We start from the raw sequence: 16,180 nt of genomic DNA on the forward strand, positions 1-16,180 counted from the left end.
TCACTATGTGGGGAAAGAAAATTATATATGTGGAGATAGAAAATGATAGTGTGTGTCTGTGTCGGATAGAGACAACTTCTATACAAGTATTAAGTTGTGATGATGATGTTTTGACCTATAATGTGTTTTTTATCATGTTTGTAGTGACTCCAGACTAGAGAGATGTGACAGAGAAGAATCAGACGATCACATCAGTTCTGGATCATGTCAGGAGAATAAAACAGCTGTTCTGTTTTTTATATTTACGTGGGTGTGTCCAGGTGCAAAACATTAAAACATAAAATCTAACTTGCAGACAAACCACTGAGGAGTGACACAAAGCTTTATAACATCACTTTGCACGATAGACTGTTTAAATAAATAGAAAGCTCCCCACACAACGTCCAGCACACAAACAATAAACAACAATAAACCCTTGACAGTGTCCTTTGAGTGCCAGACAACAGGAAAACACTTGTTCAGCTCTTGTTCTACCACATCCCAAAGGTTCTGCTGGATCCACACCCAGTAACTGGGGAGGTCATTGAAGTTCCCTGAACTCACTGTCATGTTCATGAAGTCGGTTTGAGACTTTTGCTTTGTGACATGGAGCATTATCCAGGTCGACGCTTGGAGTGGACGGAGCAAGCCCCTACTCCATCCGCCTGTTCCTGATGTGATTTTTCTATACACTACTGTATTTGAAATGGAGCGAAATTATACGGAATGTACACATTCTACAATTCTCATTTTCTTCTTCTTTGTTCGGTTTATTGGTGAGTGAAAAAAAAAATACATCAAGGTGCATTAACACCATCTACTGGATCTCAAATGTCTACATCATACGTCACCACAGAACGCGATGATCTACCCACCTGCATCGTCTCCATCATTTCATCTTCCTTTGATTTATTGGCGGGTGGCAACCAACGTCAAGGTGAATTACAATAAGAATTCTCAAATCGAACATACCGAACTGAATTTATTCAAGCAGGAAATTCCACAAAAAGTCTGACCAAGAGGAGTTGATTCCTTCAGGTATTTATGGTAGTCGAAAAACTACTATAATGGTACTTCCATAGTGCAATTAGTACTGGATTGAAGGCAGTTCTTATGGTCACATTTTAATTAATTTCTTACAAGGTGAAGGAAAGTTCATGAAGTAGAATGACATTACCTACAAGGTTTAACACAAAGAACAGTCTGAAGAGTCTGTACATTAGACTTAATACTTAAGAAGTAGCATCAAAGGCATTAGAGTTGACATGAAAAATCAAAGGCACTGATGTTTAATCATGAATAAACCGACCCACCCGCCAATAAACCAAATGAAGAGATGAACCTTGCTGTCGTCTTGGGTTAAAATTCGCTTCAGAGATGTCGACTGAAAGTCCGACTTCAAGTCCGACTTCAAGTCCATTGCCGACTTCATGTCCGACTTCAAGTCCGACTTCAAGTCCGACTTCAAGTCCGACTTCAAGTCCATTGCCGACTTCATGTCCGACTTCAAGTCCGACTTCAAGTCCGACTTCAAGTCCATTGCCGATTTCATGTCCAACTTCATGTCCGCCTTCATGTCCTTTACTGACTTCAAGTCCGACTTCAAGTCCGACTTCAAGTCCATTGCCGACTTCATGTCCGACTTCATGTCCTTTACTGACTTCAAGTCCGACTTCAAGTCCGACTTCAAGTCCGACTTCAAGTCCGTTGCCGACTTCAAGTCCATTGCCGACTTCATGTCCGACTTCATGTCCTTTACTGACTTCAAGTCCGACTTCAAGTCCGACTTCAAGTCCATTACCGACTCCAAGTCAGCCTTTAGGTATGCTGATATAATAGTCAGAAAACACTTGTTGCTTGCTTGTGATTGTGAACCAATCTCAAGATTATATGGTAACAAAATAAGCATTTTAGTATTTTAGTTGTTATTTGAGTTTAAACAGTAATAGTCAGTTGTCTTTTAACAAAGTTAAAATGTCTGTATATGTGGTTGTGCAGTAAAGCCTTCAGGTGACCCTTGTTGATAAAATGAGATTAAAATCAATCTGCATGTACTGTATATAAGTGCTGTTATGTCGACTGTTGACTGCATCATCCTCGATGTAACATCATAACATCATTTCATGTTAATCTTATCTCGTCCTCTACAGACAACTTCACTGTGAAGGAAGGTGCCAAGCTGGACTGCAGGTACAAGGTAGTAGCCTTCGTCGGAGAGGGGGTCTTTGGAAAAGTTGCCAAGTGTGACGACATTGAAACAAAACAAAAAATAGCCATCAAAATAATCAAATTTGGCAATAAAGAAGAAGCACAGAAAGAGGTAGAGTACAAACTCATTAGCAAAACTGAAGAATGTAAAGAAATGAAATGACAACTATGCAGTTTGGCTTTTAGGTGACAGGAAACAGAAAAATCTAATGTTTTATTTCTTCAACAGATTACAATTCTCAAGCAGCTTCAGACACTGGATGACAAAGGCCATTTTGTGAGATGGTATGGCTCATTTCTCCATGAGGACTTCATCTGTCTGAAGTTCGAGCTCTTGGACCTCAGCCTGTTTGATTACATGGTGCAGAGAAATTTCGAGTCAATGAGCATGGCTGAGATTCATCCAGTTTTGTATCAGGTGTGTTGAAGATGGCCATGTACCATGGACTCATGTAGACATCACACTTACATCATTATCTAAAACATCAATTTTTTCTGTATGTCTTATCTATCTCTTTGTGTCACTATTTTTACTAATTCAAAAACAATGTGTGCGTTAAATTTTCCTCTTAACTATTTCCAGAACCCTCTAGTGTTCAATTTCAATGTACATTTAAAATCTGATGAAAAAGAATCCTATGAACTTACACTAACAAATATTTGTGCATCTTTAGGTGACAACTGCACTGCTGCATTTGGAGGCCCTGGAAATCATCCATAGTGACCTGAAACCAGACAACATCATGATTGTGGATCGCAGGCAGCAGCCACTGAAAGTCAAGCTGATTGACTTTGGTCTGGCTCACCTTGTGTCCGACGTTGACGTAGTCAAATGTGTGCAGGCTCTGTGGTTCAGGTAGTCACAACAAGTCTGGTATCCAACAGGAGAAGCCTGTATCTGTATAGGCAAAAATAAGATTAAACAGCAAGACAGAAGTGAGATTTCAGTTTTTTTACCTATCTTTTAACTTTATTATTTTTTCTGTCTTGGCTCAGGGCTCCAGAGGTCATTCTTGGTATCTCATACAAGCAATCAATAGATGTCTGGTCGCTGGCTCTCATTGTAGCGGAACTTGCTGTGGCCTTCCCTATCTTTCAAGCGATAGATGAACATCACATGGTTAGCATCATCCTCCCAGAGCGCAAATCGTCCCAGCAACCTGGATTTGGTCATCAACAGTGTTTTTGTGAGCTAGAGATCTACTCCTAATGTCAGATCATATCTTTTTCCAGATGAAGTTCATTGTGAACACATTGGGTCAGCCACCAGATGATCTGCTTGAAGCTGGAGTGTACAGCAACACGTTCTTTAATTCTCAGGGGGGAATATGGGAACTGATGGTATGCATCCATCCATCCGTCTATCATCCATCCATCAATCAGGATAATTTATTTAACTGAAAATGTTTCGCTTTGTAGGCTCTAGAAGAGATCGAGGATCGTGAGGAAGTCAACGATACGAGATGTTTTAACTCTCTACAGGAATTGGAGAAGGTGGGTGGCTTAATCAGTCAATCTTTAATGTTATTACATGAAAAAAAAATCTTTGACTACATTTCCATAATCTCCTAAGGCTATAATAATAATAATATTCTGAACATTGTTGTTCCAGTTGATCTATTGGGACCATCACACTGAGGAGGCCGAGGTGCGAGACTTTGTGGACGTCCTTAAAAAGATGCTGCATTTGGACCAAAATCAACGAATAAGACCTCATGAAATGCTGGAGCATCCGTTCCTCTCTGCTGGAGCCCACCAACACCAAGCAGCCTACCAAGTTCATGGCTCTTGAGAAAAAAGTAATAGAAAGTTTCTTTGTGCTTTCAAGAAGTTTTACTTGAGAAAAAGTAGAAGAAGAAGAGGAAGGACTATAAAAACAAGGCTTTCGGTGTCATGAGCTTCTTCAACACCTTCAAGAACACTTTCTGTTGCTGTTTCGGCTTGGCAGTGAAACGCTGCAAATCAGCATAACATTCTGGTCCATGTGATGATTTGCATAATCTACTTTAGTACTTCATTGATTATTTCATGTAGTACGTCATTGGACCATGCCACTGGGGTCGCACAGACATAGCCACCAGGAGAGGAAGCCAGTCTACCCCCTGAGGCTCTCCAGGGTCGAGTAGGTGGGCTTCGCCCGCACGGGCGCCCTGGCAACAGGAACAGGGCCTGCAGGGGCTGCGAGCGTCGGCAGACCAGGAACTGGACCAGGCGTGGAGACAGGACCAGGTGACGAGACTGCAGCATGTGTCGACGTCACAGCCATCGTATCCAGAACCATGTAATATTGTCTCTGTCTTGTTTACTCCGCTCCCTTCACTGGTTACCAGTGGCTGCCCGCATCTGTTTCAAAACAGTAGTACTTGCTTGCGTATAGGTAGCACTTATATGGATCTTACATATAGCACTTTAGTTTTGCTATCCTGAAGAAAATTGTACTTGATTGATTCTTGGTGTTCTGGGTTTGTACCCTCATGGTTGAATGCACTTATTGTAAGTCGCTTTGTATAAAAGCATCAGCCAAATGTAATGTAATGTAATGTAATGTTTACCTAATTTCATTATTATTTAATTAATTTCTGATAAAGCCTATAACTGACTTCAAAATGTGTTCATGATGTGCTGAGACAACACACACACACATACACACACACACACACACACAGACTCATGGTGATCGTAGTAGACTCTGGGAACAGAAAATGTGAAAACACCTCCTTGGTGAAGGGAATAAATACAAATGAAAACATAAGCTCCTTGGCAGAGGTTACAAAATTCGTAATTTAACCAATGTTCTTACCAATTCACCAACTGGGCCAAACGATGTGTGATGGGCCAAAATATGTGTGATGTTTAGCTTCAGTGTGTGTCTACTTAAATTTCAAATGTCTGTTCTTGGCTGAGGGAAGTGGAACCTGACATGGTCTGTGCTGTTGTAGAGTATTCACCTCAAAGTTTGACATGTGCATCCTAACGTGCTTTTCTGCTCACCACAGTTGTTAAGTATAGTTTCCTGATGTTGTTTACGCCTCACCATTCTGAGTAAAGTCTGGAGACTGTTGTGTTTGAAATCTCAGGAGACCAGCAGTGTCAGAAACAAAATCTTGTTGGCCGAAGTCACTGACATCGCATCTGCCCTCACACAGTTGCTGCGGAAATTCACTGAAGCTTCTAAGCTGTGTCTCCTGGCAGATGATTGGCTGATCAGGTGTACAGGGGCTTGGTGAGTTATCCTATAGACAGATGGAAAGGCAAATCAGCACCTAAACAAACATCTACTGAGAGCAGGGACAGAGCCGTTGCCACTCTAGTCTTTGTATCAGAGCTTCAGAACATTAGGCAAGGTAAATTATTCCAGTGTCAAGACATTTTATCGTTTGACTCCATGTTAAACCTGTGGGTTGGAAGCTAAACTCTTGGAAAACTGCTCACCTGGAAGTAGTTGGAGACAAACTCAAGAAAAACAGAGGAAGGCAATTTATTTTAAACGTGACCTCTTGCTGGAAAAATGGCTTTTAATGGACCCCCCATGGAGGAGCACCTGCTGGCCAGAGTAAGACAGTGGATTTGCTACTATGCAGGTAAAATGTGTTTGAATATAAAACCTGGTTTGATGATGTACTGGGGTTAAGGAGAAAGGTCTCTGAAGGTTTCCTGTATTGCATACAGGACATGTATTTTCTGTAAGTAGCTCATCATGTTATTTGTTAAAAATAATTGTTGCAGAACTGGAAGTTATATTACATATAAAGGTGGTGGTAGGACCTTGTATGATGGAGGCTTTTCTACATGGTGGATGGGTTGCATCTGGTGTGATACAGTGTTCATATTAACGCTGTGTCCCAATTCAGGGGCCACATCCTTCAGAGGTCTCAGCCTACAGTAGAAGGACAAGGCCTACGAGTTGACCTCGAAAGCTAAACCAAAATGAGTCACTATGGTCAACAGAGGACTTTCTATTCCAACCATCTGCATATCCGACTGTTACCATTGCATAACCACTTTCAGTGACTGCCCTTAATGTGGCTTGTTGGCTTCGTCAACAGCGGACAATGAATCCTGGGATAGATTGTCCTGAGAAGGTTCCATCTCGTGCCTCCAGGGTTACGGAGCCCTTGAATTGGGACACAGCTTTATTTTCATAGTTACATTTATTGATTAGGACTTTGAGCATGTTTCAGCATATTTAAATGAAAAAAAGAATGTGACTTTTGATACTTTCCCCTACCCCCTTCCAGGTGCCTTATTTGGGCCACCGAACAACATTGAATGCCCTGATGCTCAAAGGCCTGAAGACAACATCGTAATGGACAATCCTTCTCTCCCCAATCATGGAGATGATGAAAATGGTGATGGTCATGGCAGCTTTGACCGGCCAAATAGCAGGAGAAGAGAGGAAAGAGAGGAACAGCTAAATTATAATGATTATCAATATGTCAGAGCTCACTCTTTTCTGCTACAACAGTTCCCACCACTGACCTGTGGGATGGACTGGAGACAGCAGGGTGCTGCTGGTCATTTTCCAGTTTATTATTCTCAATCCCACGCTTACCCTTATGAATTTGCTTTTGTTTTCCCCTGTGCTTATCCTTTTGTTTTTCCCTGTGCTTTTCCTTATGCTAATCCTTTTGCTTTTGCGTATGCTCCTCCGTATGCTCCTCCGTATGTTCCGTCTTATGCTTATCCTTATGCTTTTGCGTATGTTCCTCCTTATGCAACTCCTCAAGCTGCGCCGTATGTTCCTTGTTATGCTGCGCCTCCTGCCAATCCTCTTGCTTTTTTAAACGTTGATCCTCATGGAATTCTTGAGCAGCTGATTGCCAGGAACCAACACGAGAGACATGGACAAGGTCCTGGACTTGATGCCGATGGTGTAGATGAAGACAATGGACTTGAGGACCCTGAACTCGAGGGGTTTGGTCTTGGTTTTCCTGAGACCATTGGGCCACTCACTACAGAGGAGTGTTTCGAATTATTTAACGGCGACAGCTCTCAAGACGAAGAAGATGCTGTAGTTCCTTCAACCAATGGTGTCAGCTCCTTAACAAGGAGGAGCAGGGACGAAGGCAGCGACGAGGAGACTGCTGCTAAGAAGCCAAGGTGGTCTGATGCAGGGGCGTCGTTAGGCCTGTTTTAGGGGGGCTGAAGCCCCCCTAAAATGTTCTTCAGCCCCCCCCAAATAATTATTGTGATTTTTTTTTTTTTTTAATTAAACTATTGTTTTACACATGGACAAGTTATTTATAACTCTAACATGCTACATATGTGAGTGCGTTTCTGGTTTGTATGTTTTCTCCCCCTTCAAATTACAATCCAATAGCCTCTCATCATACTTAACATTAAAGATCGGGCACTAGGACCTTGGGGAGTCTGCATCGCTGCTGCGCTGGCTTTCTCACTCTGCCAAGTAACGTCTCTCATCAAGACAGCAGGATTATCATATGTATGTGTATTTTTCTTTTTTATTGTACTCTGACATTCACTTGACAAAACTTCTGATCCTTTTACTTAATATTTATGTTTTGACCATGGACCGCGGCTACTAATTTTGATGTGCTTTGTTCTGTATGTTATATGTGTTTGTATGCACTGTCTGTTCTAAAAACTGAAAACTTCAATAAACATATTTAAAATAAATAAGACAGCAGGATTACAGCCAAGGAGTTTAGCTCATAGTAAATGATGCACGGAGTGAAATTGTAAGTACAGGTAGTTACAGAATGTGGCTATCTGTAGTTGTTAACGATTGTTACCTGCTTAAATTTAGGTTTACTTGAGGCAAATGAAAGGGAATATTGTAATGAGCTATGTTAACACTAAGCTAGTTAGCTAGCTATTTTGTTAGAAAATGTCTCCAGTGAGCGTGAACGAGCAAATTTGAAATGTAAGAAATAACTATCGACAGCTCTCTATTCTTTGCATTAATATCTATCTTTAGTATTTTAAAACAATAATACCAGTGCCTATAGAATGTTGTTGTTTATAATCAGTTCATATTTGTGTTGTCAAATTTCACAATGACCCTGAAATTCTGTCTCTTCTGTTATCTTATACTGAATGAATGCAAGCAAAGATACAGAGAAAAATCACACTCTTTCTGATTGAACCAATCTATGAACTGTATGAAACATGAATATCCGCAGACCCAAATGAGCCCCAAAAAAATTGGCGCATTCACATTCAGCATCCTTAGGGGCTGAGCCCCCCATTTCTTTCAATCCTAGAAACGCCCCTGCACAGGTGTATCATTACCAGAAAAACGAAAAAGGCTTTAGGTGCAATTGGAAAAAAACGACTTTTTCGTTAAATCAACAATTTGAAAATAAAATCACTAAATACATCAAATATATGATTTAATGAAAATCCAATGTATTTATAGTTAGACCACCACATCCATACTGTAATATAATTTATATAATTAATTTACAAATTGATTATATAAATTAAATAATTACATTGACTTCAGTGCCATGAACATGTCTTCTGATCTGATATTGACCTCAACCATAAATAAATTGAAATAAATTACAGTAAATATATAAATGATAATGACTTGTGTGTGTGTGTGTGTGTGTGCGTGCGTGTGTGTGTATGCGTGTGTGTGTGTGTGTGTGTGTGTGTGTGCATGTGTGTGTGTGCGTGAGTGTGTGTGCGTGTCAGATGGGCGTGGTCAGTGTGATGGATGGGCCCTCAGATGAGATGATAGTATTATTATTGTATTGTTGTCATAATTAATATATAGATTTGACCAAATGTAAAAAAGTTAAGAAACATTGTTTGTCTATGCTCTGCTGTGTTCGTATGAATAGTAGCAAACTAAATGAATCACACTGATTTGTTTCACTCCAACACTGTGTTAATTGATCAATGAATCCTGTATCTATATTCAGAAAGACAGAGGTAGATGTTACTGTACTAGTTATTTTTATTCAAAAAGTTTAACATATCTACAACACATCATTAGATCATTTCAAATATGTACAAAGGGGGACAGGGGAGGGGTTTGTTTTGAGGAGTAGAAAAAGGGTGAGGGCGGGGGCTTCTCCACCTCTTCTCTCTCCTCCAGCTCATCTCGGCCTCCTCCTTTCTGTAGCTCAGTCCCATAGTTGGAGTTGTCTCCTGCTGCAGTTTCGTCTCCTTTCGGCCCTGAAGCAAGCACCTTCTCGTTCTCGTTCTCCTTGTCCTTCTCCTTGTTGACCTCCACCTCACTGCTCCTTCTTGTCTCAGCTTCCTGGTGCAGGCTCCTGATGCAGACTTGCTTCCAGAATTTTTGCCTTGGCCTGACAGTCAGTGAGCTCAGCCAAGCAGTCAAGATAGGCCCTGAGGCGAGCGCGCCGTTTCTTGACCTCCTTCGTTATGAATCATCATCTTTGTCTTTCAGGTGGTTTTCCAGCTGCTCCACCTTCTCCTTCAGAGCCTGGATCTCATTCTCCTTCTCCGTCTCCATCTCCTTCTCGGTCTCAGTCTCAGTCTCAGTCTCAGTCTCAATCTTAATCTCCTTCTCCTTCTCCTTCTCCTCCTCCTTCTCCACTGCCATCTCTATGACATCATCTCTGTCTTTAAGCTGGTTTTCCAGCCGCCACACCTCCTCCTTAAGAACCAAAATGTTCCTGTTGGCTCGGAGGATTTCGACATTGTAGATCGTCACAAGTTTCTCCTTCTCCTTCTCCTTCTTCTTGTCCTCCTCCTTCTCCTTCTCCTTCTCTTTTTCCTTATCCTTCTCCTTCTGTTTCTCCTTCTCTTTCTCCTTCTCCTTCTCTTTCTCCGTCTCCTTCTCTTTTTCCTTCTGTTTCTCCTTCTCTTTCTCCTTCTGTTTCTCCTTCTCTTTCTCCTTCTCCTTCTCTTTCTCCTTCTCCTTCTCCTTCTCCTTCTCCACCTCCATCTCACTGCTACATCCTGTATCAGGCTGAGGTGGCTCCTGGTGCAGCCTTGCTTCCATAAGCTTAACCTTGGCCTGACAGTCAGTGAGCTCAGCCAAGCAGTCAAGATAGGCCCTGAGGCGAGTGCGCCGTTTCTTGACCTCCTTTGTTATGACATCATCTTTTTCTTTCAGCTGGTTTTCCAGCTGCTCCACCTTCTCCTTCAGAGCCTGGATCTCCTTCTCCGTCTCCTTCTCCTTCTCCATCGCCATCTTTATGACATCATCTCTGTCTTGAAGCTGGTTTTCCAGCTGCCACACCTCATCCTTAAGAGCATTAATCTTCCTGTAGGCTGTGAGGAGTTCGTCATTGAGGATCTTCAGAATATCTGGTTTCTCCATGGTTTACAGCAGAGAGTAGATCTATCTTTTGATGAAGCTGTTGGAACAGTGGATGCACTATTTTCAGAAGAAGTTTCTGTTCTTGTCTGGATCTTGAAGTCAAATGGCTTTTGTCTGCAGGTGACAGGATGAAATAGTGTGTAAGATTTAGGTGAATTTGATCTATCAAACATTCAATATAAAACAATTGACACAGATAGACACACGCAGAGAGAAGGAGAGAGAGGGAGAGAGACAGACTGGCTGGTTTAAGCGGGCGAGAGAGAGTGAGAGAGAGAGAGAGAGAGAGAGAGAGAGAGAGAGAGAGAGAGAGAGAGAGACTCCCCTCCTGCTACGTGTGTATCTGGTTGCCATGGAAACTCAACTGAATGCACCTGTTCTCTCCTCACTGGGAAGAGAGAAATCTAAACTCTGAGTGCACCACTCAAACAACTATAATTCAGAAACTTTAAGTCCTATCTGTGAAATAAAGACATCGTGAGAATTCCAAGACTTTGCCGGACACAAAGATATATTTGAAATTTGTGAGAGTAAAAAAATGGGACCGTGTGAGCAAGTTATGCAAGTTGATGCTCCTTCCAGAAAAGTTTTCTCTGAAATAACATTAGACCCAATAGAGAGGGATTGTTTTTTTCCTTAAAGGAGCTACAAACCTCATGTAATGTGCTCCTAGCATTAACTTAAGCTTCCGTCAACATGTTCTTCAACACATTCAAACTACACATTTACCAAAAAATCTTTTTGAAATAAAACTTCCCTCATCAATCACCATGGCACCAAGCCATTGTTAAACACCAAGATTAATCTTCCCAATGTAACAAAAATCACATTCTTTGGTAGAATAAGATGTGAAATGTGAAAATATCCTGGTGCTACAGGTGTTTTGTCCACAATGCCTCGCTCTGCCTGGCCTCGGCGACCTAACGCTACTTAGCATTACGTTAACACATATCACTCATTAAGATAAGCAGCAGAAAACACAAAAGAAGCCAGCAACAATATTTTCACATTTGTCATAAAAGCAACAGAAAACAACACATTATCAACATGTAACAGCAGAAGCTTCATATTATACAGTGGTTTAATTTCAAACTTGAATAATGAGCCTGAATTGTATTGGTTAGCATGCTGGGTAAATACAGAGAGAGAGTGAGACATGACTTACCTCAGTCAAGGTCAGAGTGCAATAGCAACTGTCTTAAACTTTAACAGTATTTAAAGCAATCAACAGCCAATCAGTAGCCTGGATGCCAGACGAATTTAGCCCCGCCCACAACAGATTTGGTCGGGCAGTTCGGTCTGGGGTCGCTCCATTGGGAAAAAATTATGGCCGGACCGGGCCAATCAGATTGTCAGGGCGGGCTTTATACGATGATTGACAGATGATCAATGGTGACGTAATCACCCACGTCATCACAGTGCCCTCGGGTTGAATTCGTTTTCAACAAACATGCCTGCCGCTGGCGAGCTGAGATGTGTAGATGCTGCCATTGAGTCTGTTTTAGAAGACATCGACAGCGCATTCATTTTGAAAGAGGAACACAGAACGTGGAGGCGACGCCAGAGCACCGCGCTAATCCCTATCGCCCCGGCGCTTGGCTGTTCACAACGGACACTGAAGCGACGCTGAACCGCCGGGCAGCGCTAATAATATCACCCATTGATCCAGTAGATCGCTGCACGGCTTTGTGCCAGTCACACCGGAGGCTGAAGCACCACGCTGCGCCAAGGCTGCCTCGCGGTGCTTCAGCCTCCGGTGTGACCGGCACAAAGTTTTAACATGGGAGTGGATGGGAGCCAGCTGTTATTTAAGGCTTGGCGCTGCGCTGAAGCGTCTGGTGTGAACCCGGCGTTAGTAAATAACTCACAATGCGTTGCTTAGCATACGTCACATACTACGTTGCTCTGATTGGTTGTAGGTCTATCCAATTGAGCGAAGAGGAATTTTACTTCCTGGTCAGTTGAAACACGCCCCATAATTTTTTCCCAATGGAGCGACTCCAGACCGAACTGCCCGACCAAAATGTTGTGGGCGGGGCTAAGTTCGTCTGGCATCCAGGCTAGCCAATCAGAGGTCTCCTATCAAAATACCAACTTTGATGCTGTTCATCAAAGCATCAAAGGAGGTATTGAGAGAGTGTCCCTGTCAATCAAAAATAATCTTCTGTTTCAAATCTTAGCATCTGGTTGCTATGGTGATAGAACCACCTACTGATGAGGAAGTTTTGCGATCATTTATTTCGGTAAATAAAAACAGGACGTTTCATTTTGGTGGACTTTTAATTGCGTCATTCTTGCAGCATCTAATCTTTAATTTTTTAATGGCTCCTGTCTTATCACCTTCTTGTCTTAGTATTAATATATATATATATATATTATATATTATATATATATACAATATATACTTACATATATGTTTATATACATATACATATGCATGTATACATACATACACATACACATTGTGTGATGGTAGAAAATGTATTTTGTTTCATTTCATTCTCTATTGTTAATTTCGTCTTGTAACTCTTAGCCGCAGTATTTCATCACAAACGAACACGTGAACATTATACAACCCAGGATATTTCCAAACAAATTCAGACTTACATAGTTTAAATTTATTTTATCAAGAGGTTCATGTCACACTGTATGGAGAACATTTAAGAAAAGACGATTTTCTACAACCACAAATTCCATTGCACAAGTGTTTTGCAGCAGAAAATACCTTCGTAGGTGTCTATGGATGAGAGTAATACAGCTTAGAGCCCAAAAAAAAGCCTAAAGAATAACGGAGACGGATGACCAATTACAATACATATGACTAACTGGATATGAAATGACTTCTACAAGAGGATATGAGATTTTGATCATTTTGTTTAGCTCTAGTTTTCATTGAAATGCTTGTTCTCTCACATGAAAATACTTTGTTCTTTAAAATGCACAACAATGTTTGTCAGTAGGACTTCCTGATATCTTCCTCAACGATGAATGGACACACATTCTGTTCATCCACCGACTGCCCTACCTTACACACGGCATGAGAGTATGATTTTGAAGGTCAGAGTTCAAAAACATCTCAGAGTTAATTTTTACTGTTTTAGATTCTTACTACTGGAGATCCTTAACATCTTTCTGTCTAAAGTATATTTTAGGTCTATTTAAGAAGACGTGTACTGTTTGTAGTGATCTATTAATGCAAAATGCAATAAATTGGCAGATAACATGGTCTATCAATGAGGCCTAACTGGTTTAACCGCTATAGAGGCTTTTGGAATATATGAATTTTGTATGAACGGCATATAAACGACAATAAAGAACCAATGTCTGCTGCAGATGTTCTTTAGAAATTTGTATTATTGTACAAAGATAACAAGAACTGTAGGAGTAACCTTTTGTACTTAATTTCTTTGTCAACATAACACACCATTCACTATGTAAGAGAACTTTTTTATGAGATCAAATTATGACCTGATGTTTTACAGATTCTTCTTCAGCGTGTCTTACAGTGCAGGGCTGTAATATTAATGTTGCTCTCTGTCCTGCACCTCACGTCACCTCTCTGTTCCTCTGGTAACTCAGACCAAATGCTTTCCTGAAAATCCATGTCATATTTATACTGTATTTTGGCAAACTGTGTGCACACAGCAGCACTGGATGATCTTGAGTCTTTAATTTGTTGCTCATACTGTGAGTTATATCAGTCATTATAAGAGTGAAGTCCTCGCAAAGAGATGTAATCCCTGACACAGCCAATATTTTCAACATTATTAGAAAAAGCTACGTTTGTTTAAACCCCAGCTTATCAAACAAAGTGGAAAAAACTATTCTTCTCAGGTTCCCTTTCATCCTCTAATGCAATAAAGAGAAGAACTGAAAATAAAATCGACTGCATTAAATTACTACCAAAGATGCCGGCTTCTGAAGGCATGCACATGTATTTATTTTACAGTAATGGTAAATGGTTTTGTATTTATATAACGCTTTTCTAGTCTTGATGACCACTGAAAGCGCTTTACATTACAGTTTCACATTCACCCATTCAAACACACATTCATACTTGCAGAACTTTTGTTATTCTATGGGGGGCCATTCGGGGTTCAGCATCTTGCCCAAGGACACTTCGGCATGCAGATGGTTCAGACTGTGGATCGAACCGCCGACCTTCAGGCTGGAGGACGACCACTCTACCCCTCAGCCACAGCCGCCCAACAGCCGTAATGTGCTTCTTTTAAATGATAAACAGTGTAGTATATGAGGAATAATGCAGTGTGGCATGCATCTTAATTATCTTGACAGACACATAAAAAACATTTTATTGTTGCTAAACACAGTCAGTCATGAAGCCAAAATAAGCTTAAATGAATAAACACATTTTTTTTAAATCTTCTGACAGTTTTCTGATTAATTAGAAATAGTATAAACCATGTTTTTACCCATGATAGGGAGGAGTGACAGAGGCTGTTTTGAGGAAAATAAGAGCCTCTATGTGTCTCTGCATTAGTCAGTTTGAGAATACACAACCTCTGTACTCATCTGATTCGTCCTGTGCAAAGCAGAAACCTGATGCCGTGCTGCAGTGGCTGCAGTCGTAGCTGCTGCTCACCTGACACTCCAAGCGAGACCGGCCGGGCCTTTAGCTCGACCTCAGTCCGGTTCTCCCGACACTCGGCTTGGCACCAGTACCTGTCGGCCTCCTCCCGTGTTACTGCGGTGATGAAGTAGCTGTCACCGGAGACCAGGTGCCTGGGGGTGGGAGCCCTGTGTGGTCTGGACCTGAACCACCGGTAGCTCTTCACAAAAGCAGAGAGGGACTCCACTGTGCACTGCAGGAGCACACTCTCACCCAGGTAGATGTTTGGCCACGGAGGCTTCACAGAGACACTGGCCTCCAGAGATCCTGCAGGAACAGGGGAGGCTACATTATGGGCTTTTGCATGCCGGTGTCAAATACTAGTACTGTATCTGTGTGTCAGACAGGTGGACCCTGATTCATCATCTCTGCCAGTACCTTTAAATGCAGCAACATGGAGAACTACACCTGAAACCCAGAGAAATTATTTTACACAAACACAACTCATATCATCACTATTATTGTTTTTATATTCTTGTTTGTACAGTGCACCAACCACACCAAGGCAATTTCCTGTATGTGCAAATATACATGGCAATAAAAACAATTCTGATTCTGATTCTGATTTTGATAGCCTCTCCTGGAACCGTCACCTTATCGTGGTGGAGAGGTTTGCGTGTCCCTATGAACCTGAGGGCTGTGTTGTCTGGAGCCTTGTGCTCCTGGTAGGGTCTCTCATGGCAGAGTGGTCTCAGGTGAGGGGCCAGACTAAGAATGGTTAAAAAAAAACCTCAATGAATAACGGAAAAAGAGGAGATGTGACCCGGCTCGGAGGAAGCCCGGGGCCCCCGTCTGGAGCTAGGCCCAGACGGAGGGCTCGATGGCGAACGCCTGGTGGCCGGGTTTGCCACGGAGCCCGGTCGGGCATAGCCCGAACAAACTACGTGGCACCCCCCCTCTCTTCATCCCATGGGCCCACCACCTGTGGGAAGACCCGTTGGGGTCGGGTGCGCAGCCACATGGGTGGCAGCGAAGGTCAGGGGTCTCGACGGACCAGACCCGGGCGGCAGAAGCTGGCTCTGGGGACGTGGAACGTCACCTCGCTGTGGGGAAAGGAACCGGAGCTTGTGAGGGAGGTGGAGCGCTATCAGTTAGATCTGGTG

At 42.1% G+C, this 16,180-nt stretch overlaps 1 protein-coding gene across 1 annotated transcript; it reads left to right on the forward strand.

Moving 5' to 3' along the window:
- The first annotated feature begins 1,409 nt into the window (after positions 1-1,409).
- Positions 1,410-3,979, forward strand: LOC128455243 (homeodomain-interacting protein kinase 2-like). The gene is made up of 9 exons (XM_053438926.1): positions 1,410-1,801; positions 1,865-1,872; positions 2,130-2,299; positions 2,417-2,605; positions 2,862-3,043; positions 3,184-3,307; positions 3,421-3,528; positions 3,607-3,681; positions 3,800-3,979. Exons 1-9 carry the CDS (start codon positions 1,410-1,412, stop codon positions 3,977-3,979), a joined length of 1,428 nt encoding a protein of 475 aa, XP_053294901.1.
- Positions 3,980-16,180: the final 12,201 nt, after the last annotated feature.

The sequence above is a fragment of the Pleuronectes platessa genome, chromosome 13 (genome assembly GCF_947347685.1).
Source record: "Pleuronectes platessa chromosome 13, fPlePla1.1, whole genome shotgun sequence".
Classification (NCBI taxonomy): domain Eukaryota; kingdom Metazoa; phylum Chordata; class Actinopteri; order Pleuronectiformes; family Pleuronectidae; genus Pleuronectes; species Pleuronectes platessa.